Consider the following 16,647-nt stretch of genomic DNA (forward strand, 5'->3'; position numbering starts at 1 on the left):
AGCAAACCTGGGAAAATACAAACAACTAAAACTCACTCTGGTTAAGTTAAGCATAAAAATGATTTATTGGAAGGATGTATCAGTTAGCTACAGTTGCATAACAAATGACCCCAAAACTTAAGAAAACAATGATACATTGTTTCTCATGATTCTGTGGCTTGGCTGGGTGACTCTGCTGGTCTTGCCTGGGCTCACTCACACAACTTCATCAGTTTGTGCATTGGCTGGGATCTGAGCTCATCTGGAAGGATTGGGATAGCTGGACCTTGTTCTCCACATAAGGTTTCATTTTCAAAGAGATTAGACTGTTCTTCCTCACAAGGTGACAGCAGGTTTGAAAACAATGAAGGTAAAAGCTGAAAAGCCTCTTGAGGCCTTGGATTTTATGTCACATAACAGCACCTCTGCCATGCTCTGTTGATCAAAGCAAGTCACAAGAACATTTGGATTCAAAGAAATTTTTTTAAAAGTCCACCTCTTGAACACCAAAGGTAATGTCACATTGCAAAGTGGTATGCATACTAAGGACTTTGAAGACATTTTTTCCTAATCTACTGGAGCCTATCCTCTTATCAAAAATTATTCATATTCCTTTAATTCACAGAATAGGCTTGTTCCCATCCCCAAACCTTACCCCCAATCTCATCCTGTTATAGAAACAGGCTTGTAGTCCAGGATCTCGTGATTTGTATCAGGTCTGTAAGTATACAAGGTTCTAGTTGCAGCTGTTCTAGGTTCAGAGACCCATAAACTAAAAACAAAGTATCAGACACTACACTCAACATAAAATAGTGAGAAGGATGGGATTACTATCACACACACTCCCAGGAAAGAAAGGCAGGCATAGGGCCAGTCTCTGGTCCATAGCAGTTCTGAAATCTAACCAAAGACATATTTCACATATTGAATGGGGTCTGCTTCTGCCCTCTGGGGTGGTTTCCTAATCTATTATTCTCTGAGACTCTTGGATTTTCGCTCAGAAGTGAAGCAGTGGCCCAGCCTCTCGAACAGTCTTTGATATCAGATGCAGTAATGAACATTTCCAGATTCCTCTATAGTCTCCAACTAACCCATTCTTGCCAGTGTTTCAAGAAGGCTAGTTACTGACTTTTATCTGATTTCCAATTCCTCTTTATGGAATTTTCCATCCTCTGCCTCTCCCACAATTATATAAGTTTTAATTTCTATAATAAGTACCTGGTTCCAGAGTACTCTTTGCATACAATATGTTATTGCATTTCATCTTCACCACAGCTGTACAATTTATATACATACCCATTTTACAGATAAGGATACTGAGGCCCACAGATGTTAGGTGACTTGTCCATAGTTACACAGCCAAAAGGTGTCAGAGCTCAGATTTTGAACTCAGGGCTATCTGATTCCTGAGCCTATGATGTAATTCCTGTTCTCCATTTACTAGGAGAAGAGTGATGAGGACAATGGTGTGCTAGAAAGCTGGTTTCTGATTGGTAGCACTTAATCTATTTTTGTGGTGTAAAAACTCCCCTGAACTAATCTCAAGATACTAACAGTTTAATAATTGGCTTACAACATTTCTGAATATTTAACACTCTTATGACCTGGTATGAAGTGGCTTCGGCACACTACAGGATAAGGAGTTAGGAAAACAAAAGTCCTTCAATAAGGAAATGTAATAACAGTTAATAAAAATGGAGTAGAGCAGTTCTTCTTGTGTGTATCTGTGCTCAAGCCATCTGATTTCCAAGTCAATCATCTTTATCTCTTTGCCTGCAGCTTTTCTATTTTGGCAAAAACTGCTCTACCCACTTACATGGCAAGTCTGACGTTTTGAAAAATTAATACTCATATCTCAGCATCCTTCAACCAACCACTGATAGAAATTAATATATAAATATCCAGCTCTTTTGTTTTTCATATGGGATAACTCTAAGGTATGGATTCTTCGCTAACATCCTGCGTTCTCCAGCAGAATTAAGCTTCGATTACCCACAGTGATACCTTGCTTTATAACGTGTTCTCGATTGGCTAGCTCTGAAACCACCTTCCAAAGAAACTATTTGTGCTCTAATGGTTGACTTAAGGTCTGCTCCTGGAAAATTCAGATCAAGACAAATGAGCATCATTTCTTGAATGCCTGTGTCCCAGACACTGTACTAAACACTTATATTTTTTATGCAACTCTTAATGACATTAACAAGTATCATCCCCGATTCTACAAATAGAAAATTGAGGTCCTTTTGTGGGGGTCACATTGCTGGTATAGTAAATAACAGAACTGATATTCAAACTATGATTGATTGCAATGACTCTTGTCTTTTCACTAAACGATGCTGCCTCTCTCATAGGGGAGACTGGATGAACACTCATGAAACAATAAAAGAACAATTAACTGCTAAACTGACATATTGTATTGAACACTTCTGGACAAAACTGTCATCGTACATATGTTCCACAATTACTTTTTGAAATCTCTTTTGCTGTACCATCAACTTGAAAAATAAGGCCACGGACAAATATTAGGAAATTCAATTTTTCATAGATTTTCTTTCTCCTCCATCACTGCTTCACACAAATTAGGTACTGAAATAAAACTGAGCTGATGGCACAACAGAATATACCATGATGAAAATGCATATGAAAAAAATATGTTCCCTGGATGTATTTTTTGGCCTGCATAGCATTTGAAAGAACAGATAAGATATGTCATAAAATACCAACTAAGTCTCTATTGATTTTGAAAGTCGATGCAGAGCATTAGGAGATCAAACAACACAACATCCAGAGTGCTGAATTGGGAATAGTCTTATCAGCAAGAAACTCAAACAAAAGAAGGACTTAGCAATATATTTAATAGGCAAAAACTGGAGTGTGGAAATTTAAAATTTGTCAATGCTGCAGCTAAATCACCGAAACAGATTTTAATATTTAACAATGGCTTGCTGACATTAAGTAATTTAGAAAGTTGCTTTGTATTATTTCCCATTAAAAAACTCCTGAATGCTGAAATTCTCAGCACTGCACCTCAGACACTGGTGGAAACAAACATAAAATTTAACTGCTTTAACAGTATTTTATAGTGTTGATTTCTTACTTTTAATTATCTGCTCTGACAATATGCACAGAAAGAACATTCTGAAGTTTGGGATGGGGGAGTTCTAGCTCCAACTCTAGCCCTACCTAGTTCTGTGACTGCAGGTAGTACTTTCCTCTGGTTAAATGATGCTGTCGGTTAAATGAGGCTCTATAAGATATCTTGCCACTCTACCTGTCAATGATTCTTGGGCTAACGTCATCTTACAGTTAAAATCCTATTCATGTAATGAACACAGATCACATCCCAGCTTTTCTAAAAGAGGTCCGCATCAATGCTCGGCACTACTGAGAATTCCTTAAAATATTCAGGACCACCATGGTGGTGTTCATGGGAGGAAATGGTGGTGTTCATGGGAGGAAATGGTGAAGAAGGTGGTCTTTTAGAGCCCTGGGGATGACGTCAGGCACAACAAAGCTGGTTTATGTCCCAAACCTTTCTATATTATTTTGCCTGTAAGAGACTGTAAGCATGAATGAATGAAGTAATACTTGAGCTTTAAATTATAGGATGACTTGACAGACATTTGCTACTCATTGCTTTTCCCTCTTTAAAAAACAAATAACTTTACTGCTAAGCCTCACTTACTATGGGACTTTATCATCACAGACGTGAGACCCAGATTTGTGCATATTTACCTTTGGCAACTGCACTCCCCAAAGACACTGCCACTGGTGTCAATGGCAGTGGCTGAAGCAGCCAATTTCATTTGTGCCAAGTTTGTTTGTGGCATCATTACCTTTATGATACACAGGTATAGCAAGAAACTTTAAGTGTTTTTATTTTGGTTCTTAATTAATCTTGTCTTCCCCAGGAGGCCCCATTGCTAGAAAGAGTAACAAAATTTACCTTACTTGGTACAATCTGGTTAAAATTTGGTCAAATATAATAAACAGTCTCTTTAGATGATGCTCAGTTCTACTGTGTAAAAATGCTTGCTCTCCTAGATTCCCATTTCCCTTTCTCCTTAATACTCTCCTCGATGACTTTGAGCTATTTTTTGCAAGTGACTCAACTTCAAGATGGTGGAAGAATGATAAGATCCTTGGATCAGCATAGCGTCCACTGGCACCTTTGTCTCTCAGTAATCTCACTTTCTACATCCTTTCTCACCTAGCCATCATGGCTGAGGAACATTCATAGACTCTTTCCCTCACCTTCATCAGATACTGGGGGTGCTCCATGACTGGGGTGACCTCGCCTTGGCTGTTGATAATGGTATAAACCTTCCAGGTTTATGCCACACCCTTCATCACCTCCCCAGTAGAGCAGGCCCATCACATGATTTCTGCCTTCATCTTTATCAGAGAGGGACCCTTGGGAGGACCAAGGGTACTTGATCCAACCACCTTCCTCAGAAAGAGCCATGCTCACATCATAAAAGGCTAAATCCAGCTTCTTCCTCCACATCCAACTTCAGGGAGCCATCCTTTTTGCTGTGAAGAGATTGCAAGGTGGCCTCCTCCAAGAGAAGCTGGTAAAGGTCTCTGTTATTGCCTTCAATATTTCTATAAACCTGCCATGATCCCAAGTAATGAGAAATAGATATCATGTCTTTCAACACTTCCCTCCCTTGCTTCAATCTCTTTTTCCCTCCCCATTATCATCTTGTGTCAGAAATGGAGATTTTTCATTGACTTTTCTTACATTAAATAGTCCCTTTTTCCTCCTAGCTTTAAAAGTGCACAAAGGTTATCTTCTCTGTGCTATAGACAGACTCCATGATTTTGTCTCCTAAGCCTAGGAGGTCATGTTAAAGGGGAAATAAAAAGAATTGAGAGAGCCCTGTCTCAAGGCAATAGCCTGACTTGTAAAACTACCATTTTCCTTTGAAATTCTTATTTTGACCATGGAATCTAACTAGTAATTATCTTTCTCTTTGCATTCTACCTGTAAGGATCGTCATCTCTCTTAGGCAGACAGCTATTTGCAGAGAAGAGTGGGTACTCAGACATAGCAGGGAAAAAGCATGGTAATATTTTTTTTGAAATATCATATGCATGAAATGCTCTAAAATTGGATTGTGCTGAGAGTTGCACCACTCTGTAAATTTGCTAAAAATTGAATTGCACATTCAAACAGGTAAATTTTATGATATGTAAATCATACCTCAATAAAGCTCTTAAAAATCATGTGCACAGTATAAAAGAGTGAGCACAGTTGCTCAGCCTCCTGTAGGCTATGCTATGGGCCTCTTAGTTGCACTGCCAATGAGAGCATCAGAAACAGAGCAAACAAGGAAAGCACGTGCAGGCATTGTCCTCTCCATAAGGGTTAGGGATCAATCATACTCCCAGTACAGTTCAGCGAGCAGAAAGCTATAATTTTCCTTTAAACTGAGACTTACTTGCCCAATCTGTTTACATGGGTATCTCTCCAGCTATAAAATGTTATCAGTTTCTTCAGATCGTGAGCTTGAACTGTAATTATGCATGTATGTGTTTACATAAAAATATTTTTTCACTGGCACATACTCTCTATGGAAGCGTCTTATCTGGCAACATCAAATATCCAGAACTTACACAAAAATACAAAAGAATGCAAAATAAATAAATAGAACAATGTTACTGTAATAGATACCTATACACCTAGTCAGATTTCATTCAGAGGCAATCTACCCATCAGCTACAATTCCAACCTTTTGTGGGCTAGAAAACCAAGAATATGAGACAATAACCAAGCTTGTTAAAAGCAGTAAATTGGAGGAAGTGTGGCAAGTGGTGACTAAAGATACTATTAGGATTTATGAGAAGAAAGACAAAGGAGCAGACACTCATGGGAGACCATGATGAAGGAGACAGAAACAGTACAAAAGAAGCTACAAGAATTCAAAAACAGCAGGGGCACCTGGGTGGCTCAGTGGTTAAGCCTCTGCCTTCAGCTCAGGTCACGATCCCCTGAGATCAAGCCCTGTATCGGGCTCTCTGCTCAGCAGGGAGCCTGCTTCCCCCTCTCTCTCTGCCTGCCTCTCTCCCTACTTGTGATCTCTCTCTGTCAAATAAATAAATTAAATCTTTAAAAAAAAAGAATTAAAAAACAGCAATCTGCCCCTCATTCAATGAAGGGACAAACAGCTGGATACATCTCAACTCCCAGAAATGTTACATTATTCAGTGTTCACAATGGTAACTCCAAGATACACAGAAGAGGCTTAAACTTGTTGAGTGAGGCAAGTAGGTTTTACAATTATTTTATAAATTACTCTATTCTTAAAAGCCTGTTTTGCTTATTTTTAAATTAGGTATCCCTTTTTTATTTACCACTTAAACTATTTTAACATAAGATAAAATTTACCATTTTAACTATTGTTAAGTATATAGTTCACTATGTTGAAGTATATTCACGTTGTTGTGAAACAGATCTCCAGTACTTTTTCATCTTGTCAAAATGAAACTCTATAACCACTAAATACTTTTCCTCCTCCCTTATTCTCCTACCCCCTGGTAACCACCATTCTACTTTATGTTTTTATGAATTTGATTGCTTTAGTTACCTCATTTAAGTGGATCATGTAATATTCATCTGATCATACAATGTGGTGATGTCTGGCATATTTCATTTAACATAATGTCCTCAAGGTTCATCCACAGGGTAGCATGTGACAGGATTTCTACCCACTCCATTGTATATAAAAACCACATTTTGTTTATCTACTCATCCACTGATGGACATTTGGGTTGCTTCTATCTCTTGGCTATTGTGAATAGTGCTGCTATGAACATGGATGAGCAAATACCTTTTCAAGACCCTGTTTTCAATTCTTTTGGATACTTATCCAGAAATGTTTTTGTTGTTGTTGTTGTTGTTGTTTTTTGTTCGTTTTTTTTTTTTAAATAAGCTCCATGCCCAGATCAAGACCTGAGCTGAGATCAAGAGTCAGACGCTTAACCTCTGAGACACCCAGGTGCCCCTTATTTTTAACTTTTTGAGGAACCTCTATACTATGTTTCATAGCAATTACACCATTTCACAAGCCCACCAATCATCTACAGGTGTTTCCATTTCTCCATATCCTCCTCAACACTTTTTATTTATTTATTTTTAAAGATTTTATTTTTTTGACAGACAGAGATCACAAGTAGGCAGAGAGGCAGACAGAGAGAGAGGGGGAAGCAGGCTCCCTGCTGAGCAGAGAGCCTGATTCGGGGCTCGATCCCAGGACCCTGGGATCATGACCTGAGCCAAAGGCAGAGGTTTTAACACACTGAGCCACCCAGGCACCCCGAGCATCTTTTCATATACTGTTTAGTCACTTGTATATCATCTTTGAAGAAATATTTCTTCAGGTCTTTTGTCTAGTTTTTAATAAGGTTATTTAATTTTTTTTTTTTTTTTTTGTAATGGAGTGTAGGAGTACTTTATATAGTCTGGATATTAGCTCCTTATCAGATATATGATTTGCAAATATTTTCTTCCACTTCACAGGTTGCTTTTTCATTCTGTTGGTTGTGTCCTTTGATGCACAAAAGCTTTTTAGGTTGATGAAGTCTCCGGTGTCTATTTTTGGTTTTGTCTCCCATGCTTTTTGTGTAATACCCAAGAAAACATTGCCAAATCAAATGTCATAAAAATTTCCCCTGTGTTTCCTCCTAGGAATTTTGTAGTTTGGGGTATTAAGTTTAGGCCTTTAATTCATTTTTCAGTTATTTTGTATATTGTGTCAAATAAGAGTCCAACTTTATTCTTTCATATGTGGGTGTCTAGTTTTCTCAACATCATTTGTTAAATAGATTGTCCTTTCCCCATTGAGTGGTCTTAAGTTGGAAATCATTTGACCACATACATCAGGGTTTATCTCTTGACTCTCTATTCTATTCCATTGGTCTATTTATCTGTCTGCATGCAAGTATCACACTTTTGATTATTGTAGCTTTGCAATATGTTTTGAAATCAGGAAGTGTGGGTCTTCCAAGTTTGTTATTTTTCAAAAATTTTTGGCTATTTAGGGTCCCTTGAGATTACATATGAATTTTAATGGTGAAATTTTCTATTTCTGCAGAAAATTCTCTTGGAATTTTGGTAAGGATTGTATTGAATCTATAGTTCACTTTGGGTGGTATAAACATCTTAACCATATTAAGTCTTCCAATCAATGAACATGGGATGTCTTTTCATTTACTGGTGTGTTCTTTAATTTCTTTCAGTAATGTTTGCAATTTTCAGTGTAGAAACTGATCATCTCCCTGATTAGATTATATGTAAGACTTATTTGTGATGCTATTTTAAATCCTAAAATGTTTTTTATACAAACTTTAAGTGTAGGTCTTTTAAAGAGATTATCAGTGAGACAGTTAGATGTAGAATAGACAACAGATATCCTATTGGTCTAAATCCTTCAACTCTAAATATCCTATTTGTTCAACAAAATCCACACCCTTTCAAGTCTGAGTCTATAAAATTTAGCCATCCCACCACCAATAAGAAGCAGGAAAGGAACAGCAAAGATGCATCCTATGGTGTCTTCTTGAGTTTGGGGACCAACACTTATTGGCACTCACTCCTAACTGAAAGGGACCCTACCACAGAAGCACAGTCAAAACAACTTTAAGTAAAGTATTTCAACCGCATCTGCAAATGTGCAATGAAGCGGAGCTAAGGCAGGAAAAGTCCTGCTCTATAATAACTCCATTGCATGAGAATTTTGTGCTGTATTATTCATAAAAGGAGTATCAGGTGAAACCCCACATTTAAGGTCTCTGTGATTCATTTTGTGTCCAAATCTGCAACTTCTATTGAAGAGATGGTCCTTAAAGCTGTGATGACCAAGGAAGCAGACCAACTACAGCTCCTTAAATCCAGCAGAGAAAGGCTTTGTCCTTGCACAAACCCAGGAAAATGTTGAGCTCAACCATCATAATTTAATCATTAGCAAAAACAGAAACAAACAAACAAAGGAAACCTATCTCCTTGCTATAGTTTTCTATTATATTCTCTATGTGTGCTGCTTTAGTTCTGTGTAGGAAAACTATTAAAAATCACTGCCCCCCCCCCCAAACACACACACACAAAAGTCACTGTCCCTTTTTCAATGACTCTCTTAGGAGTGGTAGAGGTCAAAGGTCTCCTTCCTCATATTACAATGCACTTGCTATTTGCTTTGAGGGTTCTATTTAGACTAAATCTTCTTTTAAGACATACTCCCCATAGAGTTCCATACATATTTATCCATATAATTCAATGTTGTAAATATTTATTGAGGGATGAAGGTAGGACATACTAATCTTCAATGTTCCAGGTACCTAACATACATTCTCACAAAATCCATGAGGTTAGTAGTGTTATTTGCTATCATCTCCATTGTACTGGGAAGTGAACTGATGCTCAGAAAGAGGTCTCACTGTTATTAGTGTCAGAAACTGAGCTTTGGTCCATAAAAAGCAAAACTCAAACCCTGTCCTTCCCTAGCACTGTCTTGACTGAGTGCAAATTGGTCAGGATGAACATTTGTCAAAAAAATAAATATTTTCGATAACTGGATCTTTGGATTTTCAAGAATTGGTAATCTTGATGCACTCCTATGCAAATTTTCATCTCTATATTATGCCTTAATATATTATTAATCATTTTTTGGATTTGTAGGGTTCTCTGTGTGTGTGTGTGTGTGTGTGTTTCTATATTTTAATTAGATTTCAGCCAATTATTTCTCTTCTAACTTATTTGTGATTAAAAAAATATTGGAACAACTTGACTATTCAACAATTGAGGATTAATAAGAACACATTTGGATTCCAATACAAGGATTTGTTTGAACAATAGAAATGACATTCATGCTTGTGTAAGAAAATAGAAAACAGGGGCGCCTAGGTGGCTCAGTGGGTTAAAGCCTCTACCTTTGACTCAGGTCATGATCCCAGGGTGCTGGGATCGAGCCCCACATAGGGCTCTCTGCCCAGCAGGGAGCCTGCTTCCTACCCCTCTCTCTCTGTCTGCCTCTCTGCCTACTTGTGATCTCTGTCAAATAAATTAAAAAATATATATATTTAAAAAAAAAAAAGAAAAGAAAATAGAAAACAAACCAGAGTAATACAATTGGAAAGCCTGGCCAAAAATGAATGAGAAAAACATCTAAGCAAACAAAAACCCCATCTCCACCCCTCTTTCTTATCAAATTAATTTTTTTCTTTTTTTCTGTCAGAAGCAATGCAGACACACTACAGAAAATACAGACAAGCAGAAGAACATAAGGAAAAATCCATTCTCCACCCATTCATATCCAACTACTTTTTATCTGCAAGTATAAATTCTTTCTGTTCCAGTTCCATATGTATAAATGAATTATTATTTTTCAACAAAATGTACTCTTATTGAAGAAACTATCTTGCAACCTACTACAATTTCAGCAACTCAACATATATATTTTTCAAATTAAACCCTATTGCTCATCCCACATTTTACTCTTACCAGTGATAGAAGAAATAATTGCCTGAATATTAATTATAAGACCAAAAACAGCACAGAAGAAATTGTGAAAAATTCTGAAAATAGGTCACAAAATGACTTAAAACATAAAACTTTGCAAAAGTGCCCATGGTGCTCCCAAATCACTAGTCTTTGAAATAATTAGTAAGTGAGAGCATCAATTTTCAATCAACTTATTATAATGCTTAATGAAATTAATTTAAGAATTGAGGGCTCAATATGAGAAGCTCAATAAAATCCTTTATTGCCTAATAGATAAAATGGCATCATAGGTTGTTTCTATAAGTCAAGGATTAAACTAAAAAATGTAACTTAACCAAGAGAATGTAGAAGGAGGAAGGGCTGGGGTGGTATAAAGGAGCTCAAAAGAAGGTGATCTTCAAGGAAAACATTGAACTGTGAGCACAATTGCTGAAAAATCCAGATCATGGAGAGCTCTATAAGCCAAATAATCCAGGCTCTTTAACAGATAAATGACAAGAATAGAAAAGGACAGGAGGGTAAATCTATAAACTAAAAGACATATTACAGGTTCTTCTTAATGGGTAATACTAAATTGCTGTGTCTAGGAATGCATAATTAGATAGTTAAACTATAAAAAAGTGCAAGAAAGTAATTAACTACCCAAGTCAGTCACGGTAGTGATCACTTAAATGGGGGAAGGAAGGCGCTATAGTTGAAAGGGGGTACACAGGACATGTGCCCCCAAAATGATAGCAAAATTCTACTTCTTCACCTGTGTGGTGATTGCAAGGGTACAAAATAATAGCTAGGGTACAGAATAGTCCCTCATAAACCAAAAAGAAGTTTAATGAACACTGAAACTAATCCCCATGGAGATCTGGTCTCTCAGTGAAAGGAAAATGGGGAGGAGAGAGAAGGGGACGGTGCCAGAATCCATGAGAGGGTCAGGAACAAATTTAATGGGGAAGGGTTCTATCTTTGTGATATTATTTTCTTTGAGGTGTTTTCCCATTTCCATATCCATGCTACCACAGTGCTATGGAACAAGGGTCCCACCCTCAAATCAAGAGATTCAGACTTCTAGAGAAGACATATGACAGGGCTGAAGAGCCAGGAGGGGATGGGGTCACAAGGACACTCAGTGAGGTTACCAGAGTGCCTATGAGGGCAAATCTAAAAAAAAAAAAAAAAAAAATGATCATGATTTCCTTCAGAAGCAAAAAGCAATTCCCCACTTGGAAGAGAAAAGTGGTGCTATTGGCAAACCCTAGAAAAAGAGGCCCGGGATCCCACTTCTCAACTAGAAAACTGAAAAAGCAGCAAGAAATTAAAAAGAAAACAATGTCATGATGTCCCCAGGGATGGTGTTGAAGCAACATTATAATTTCTGCTAAGTATATAAATAAATCAGGTTAAAGATTATTCATTCACCCTTCCATTCCCCAAAAACAGTGATTTTTAAAAAGGGCAGGGTTGGGGGGTGCAGAATTGAATAGGAGAGGGCTACCTAGCTTTATAAAGGTTCACAAAGGTTCTTGTTCCTGGAGCTAACTCTACAAACAAAAGATAAATAAAAGATACTCAACTTCCATGCACTTGAAAGCACCTCAAGTATATATGTAAAACAATTAGGGAACACTTACAAATTAGATATTCATGTACTGTCATAACATCCTTATATAACAAAGCAGGGAAAACCAAGGGCAGAGGGGAGATCAAAAGTTAGCTTAACAATGATTTGCAAGAAAGCAGTGTACTCAACATGACAACATGTTGGAAAATTAGTATCTTTTGTCATTTTCTTTGAGTCAGAAAGAGGGCACTAAACAAATTACTCAAAATTTTGTTCCTGGAAATCAGAGTTTCAATTTCATTAAAATATACCAGACTTTTAACATTAAGTCAGCTTTTCAAGAGAAAAAAATAATCTACAACGCTCCCCCATTAGAACTTAAAATTTGCTTCCATTTTCAAAGTGTTTCCGTTAAGAATCAAAGGCTGAATAAAATAAAAAGAATGAATTTGCAGGTTGATTTATGTGGAAGGTTTGTGGTTTGTATTATTATTTTTTTAAAAGATTTTATTTATTTATTTGAGAGAGAGACAGCGAGAGAGAGAGCATGAGAGAGAAGGTCAGAGGAAGAAGCAGACTCCCCATGGAGCAGGGAGCCTGATGCAGGACTCGATTCCAGGACTCTGGGATCATGACCTGAGCTAAAGGCAGTCGCTTAACCAACTAAGCCACCCAGGTACCCTGTGGTTTGTATTATCATCCACAGGGGAAAATATCATTTGAGTCCAAAGAACTGTTAATTTTTTATGGAATTAAAATTTCAATTTGATGTAATCAATTGCCTAAACTCCTCTTGGATGTACTACGGCAACATCACAAACTGTATTCAAGCATGAACAACTCTGTATCTACAAAGGGGTTCCCTAGGATATTCTTCCATAATGTATAGGTCTGTAACAGTCAATAAGAGTTTGTTTAACACAGGCATATCATTTAACATACTCATCAAATGTCACCTTGCTCAATCTGGTCATACATACTTAGAAATTTACTAAGTCTGACAGATATATATATCCTGTGCTCTTTTAAGGTGTCATAGCCAACATTTGGCACAATTGTTTGTTATCAGACATGTTATCGCCTTATCACCTGCTCAACGATGACCAGACACATAGCCTAAGCCTTCTGGTATTCTCTGGAATTCAAATTTAAGGTTAAACTTTGTGCTTCACTATTCAAACATGACAACTATTGATGTCATCACAAGACATGTCCAGTGACAAGGATGCATGTTTAATTTAGGAAGAAAAGATACTTTTTTTTAAAAGTTCCTATCAGAGTTCTAAAGGGTGTACAGCTTTGAAACAAGAATAAAGATTAAAAACAAACAAACAAAAACAGAACAGTGCAGGGCTCAGGTAGTCAGATACAATTATCCTGCTCATCCTTGCCTCCCATAAAGAAGCTTGCCATATTATCAGTAATTTTTTAAACCAATGGTCTACTTTATACTTCTCAATCATTTCTCAAATAGCCAGGTGTCTTAAGTGACAGTGTGTGCTGACCCTAAAAACACAAACACAATAGTTTTACACAAAGCTCCAGTGGTTTCAAGCACTAGTTTACCACACAATGAAATACAATTATAATGCAACTTGAAAAAAAATTTTTTTTTTGAACAGGATCCGGGGTAATGATGCTGGGAACTTTGGGGGGACAATAAAAGGAACAAACGAAAAATGTTTCTTGTAGTACAATGGTTCTTGTCTTGCCAACTACTATGCAAAATCCCCCACCCTGAAAATGATCCGCAGGCAACACAAGCCAGGGTACCGACAGGAAGCACCTGTGGAGCCCAACCCCCAGAGAGCTTCAGCTTAACGCAGCTTCATTAAGTCGTGTTCTGGTACAATCCGAAAGGGTATTGATGCAAAGAGGAGTTATTCCTGGAGGAGCGCTCCTCCTAAAAGGTCAACAACTAAGTAGTTAGTGAAAATGCCTAAATAGCTGTAGTCATGACCTTTCGAAGGAGGGGCTCTTCCCCAGCGGGGATAGACAAGGGCGGGTAAGGGGTCTACATTGATATCATCAGCAAACATCCAAACGTTCTGGCTGAGTTTTCCCGGGAGCAGAGTTCAGAGTATTTCATCACGCGTTCAAAGCAATCTCAGACCCCTCCCTCGCTAAAGCAGGGAACCATGCCATTACAGGAGAACTAAATGACATCCGCGTTATAAGTCAGCTTGGGGAATTCTGCTGCACAACACTTTCCTTAAACAACGAACATCCAGTCCCCTGCCCCCCACCCCCACCCCGGCTCCCATCCGAAGCACGTCAGGGCATCACTCTCTCTATGTAGCAGGGTGGAGGTGGGAGGGGTGGTGCTCTGCTTGTCCCAAAGCGGAAGCAAAATCAGCTTTCTTTCAGGGAAGGCACTTTTACGGGGTCTAAGGACACCCGCAGCAGCGCGCCAAGCAGTGAAACCCTGACCTGCGTTTCAATGAACAGCCCTGCACAATATCCATTGCGCTGCAAGCGCGGTTCTTCGCGCTTTATAAAAGTTAACTTGTTTAATTCTAAAAAATAACCCCTAAAGGTGCAGAAAGGGATGCAAAAAATCCATGAAGATGGGGACTTCCTACCCACTCCAGCCGCCTTACAGAGAAATAACCCTCCTCCTCGTTTCCCTCTAGGTCCACCAGCATCCGCGAGATAAAAACCCGCGTGGGGAGCGATTAAGGGCTAAACTCGCAGCCGCGCGGAGGCCAGTCGTTACCGTCCAGCGGGCACTCGCGGTCCGGGTGGCTGCTCATCGCTGCTCCCCGACTCCAGGCTGTCCCCCGCGCGGCTCGCTCAGTCTAGGCGGCGGCTGCAGTGGCAGAGGCAGCGCCCCCCTTGGGGCCCCGCAGGTGCGCCCGGCAGGAGCTGGGCGCGCGCCACTGCAGAGGGAGAGACAAGGACACAAGCCTGGCGCTCCTTTCTCTTTGCAACCCGAGGCTCTAGCGCCGGTCCCCTGCAGCCCAAGGCTCTCTATTAATACTTGGTGTGCGGCTGGCTGCATGCCATCGACTTGACCCATGGCCAGGTTCCTTTGACCTTGCTAGGAAGGGGTGGGGAACACTGTGTAGGAGCTTAGGTGATTTAACTGGGTAGGAGGAGGCAGAGAACAACCCCCAGCTGCTCTCCCAGGCAAGGCCCGTGAATGAGCCTCGGCCCGTGACTTTCCCCAGAGTCCAGCGTTTTGGAGCAACTATCTCGCAGCGTCCGATCTGGCCCCAGAAGCCCTCAGCTAAATATGATGCCTGCTCCAAGCCAGCAGCTCAGGGAACCTATTTTGGGGCCGCTGCCGCGAGCAAGATCCACTACCCATTCATTCAGAGCCGCCTTGACATTTCAGAGTTCTGCAGGCGAATCCCTTTTCCCCTATCCGATTTCAGCCTCTTGCTTCTGCAAAATTCCAAGTTGGAGAAGGGAAAGGCAGGGGGCTAGTGAACAAAAGGAGGTGGTGAATTAGAAAGGCCCAATAGACTAAAACGTTCTCAACGCCGTATTTCTTCCAGCAAGCGCATGGAAGTTGGGTTGCGGCCATGTTCCTATTGTAAATTTAAATTTAATCAGCAAATGCTGCTTTTTTGTCGTTACTCTAACAAGCTTTATGTTTAAAGTTAAATTCCCTTGGGAGCTCTAACTTAGGCTGTTGATATGATAGGAGCAATCAGTTAATGCCATTTCAAAGCACATTTATGACAACTACATTAAGGAACTGCATTTATAATCTAGATCTTTCAACAGGCTTAAAAAAAAAATTCCTGGTTTATTTTTACACAGAGTCTGGTATGTCTCCTTAGCAGGTGAATTCTTTCCTCTGCTTTCCTAGCATACTTTTAACTCTTCCTCCTTTCCTAACATAGTTTACGTCCCTATCCGTGAAGACATGGCAAACCTTTGCTCTCAAGTAAGAATTGATTATTCCTAATATACCTACAACTAGGGTTATTAAAAATAGTAAAGTTAAGACCCTGCAGACAAGTTTTATGAAGTCTCTGAGACCCCTTCCCCCCCATTTACTCTCTTGTATCCGTTTTCAGCAGATAAAGGACTGAAATCTAGTGATGAAAACATAAATGAGAACTTCAGAAGTTAACCTTTGGTAACTCAATTTAAAAAATACTGAAAGAAGTATACACTCCAGCAAGTTTTTCTTTTTGCTTTTAGCATTGTATATAAGTGAACCCTCTCTATTCCAGCTTGGAACAGTGACCAGTGTCCACCACTGCTAAATTATGTATCTCTCTGTGAGAGACAAACCAGGACCAACTGGGCCACAGTGGATTGCAGAAATGTCCATTTTTGCACCTGAACCAGGGAGCCCTCCCATACTCTCCTCTTCCCTGCTCCCACCAGGGAATATACCGTTCAGAATTTCTTAGATTGAAAACCAGAAATTGCTCTATGAGCTTACCTGGTAATCTCAACTCTCACATGTATTCTTATAACAAAGGCATTGTTATTATTCAATGTTATGTCAGTATTCAATGTTATACTGTTATATTATCATATTCTTTTGTTCTTTTATTCTTCAGTTACTGAGCACTTCTCCCTGTTCCTGTTCCTAGTAATTTCAGGAAAAATCCCACCCTCAGTCAGAATACTTTAGTGTGGGTAAGACAGGCTT

The 16,647-nt window shown here is 39.1% G+C and overlaps 1 protein-coding gene across 3 annotated transcripts in view; it reads right to left on the reverse strand.

Moving 5' to 3' along the window:
- GADL1 (glutamate decarboxylase like 1) overlaps positions 1–14,970 on the reverse strand; it is a 182,390-nt gene extending 167,420 nt beyond the window's left edge. For 2 of the 3 annotated variants that reach the window (XR_007128906.1, XM_047738962.1), the window contains exon 1: positions 14,749–14,970. Coding sequence is in view for 1 of the 3 variants with exons in the window: in XM_047738962.1 (XP_047594918.1) it covers positions 14,749–14,785 (37 nt within the window). In the remaining 2 variants the exon portion in view is untranslated. Of the gene's footprint in view, positions 1–14,614; positions 14,634–14,748 lie in introns of those variants that run through there. The other variant, XR_007128908.1, reaches the window with a different exon arrangement.
- Positions 14,971–16,647: the final 1,677 nt, after the last annotated feature.

This window comes from Lutra lutra, chromosome 1, assembly GCF_902655055.1.
Source record: "Lutra lutra chromosome 1, mLutLut1.2, whole genome shotgun sequence".
NCBI lineage: Eukaryota > Metazoa > Chordata > Mammalia > Carnivora > Mustelidae > Lutra > Lutra lutra.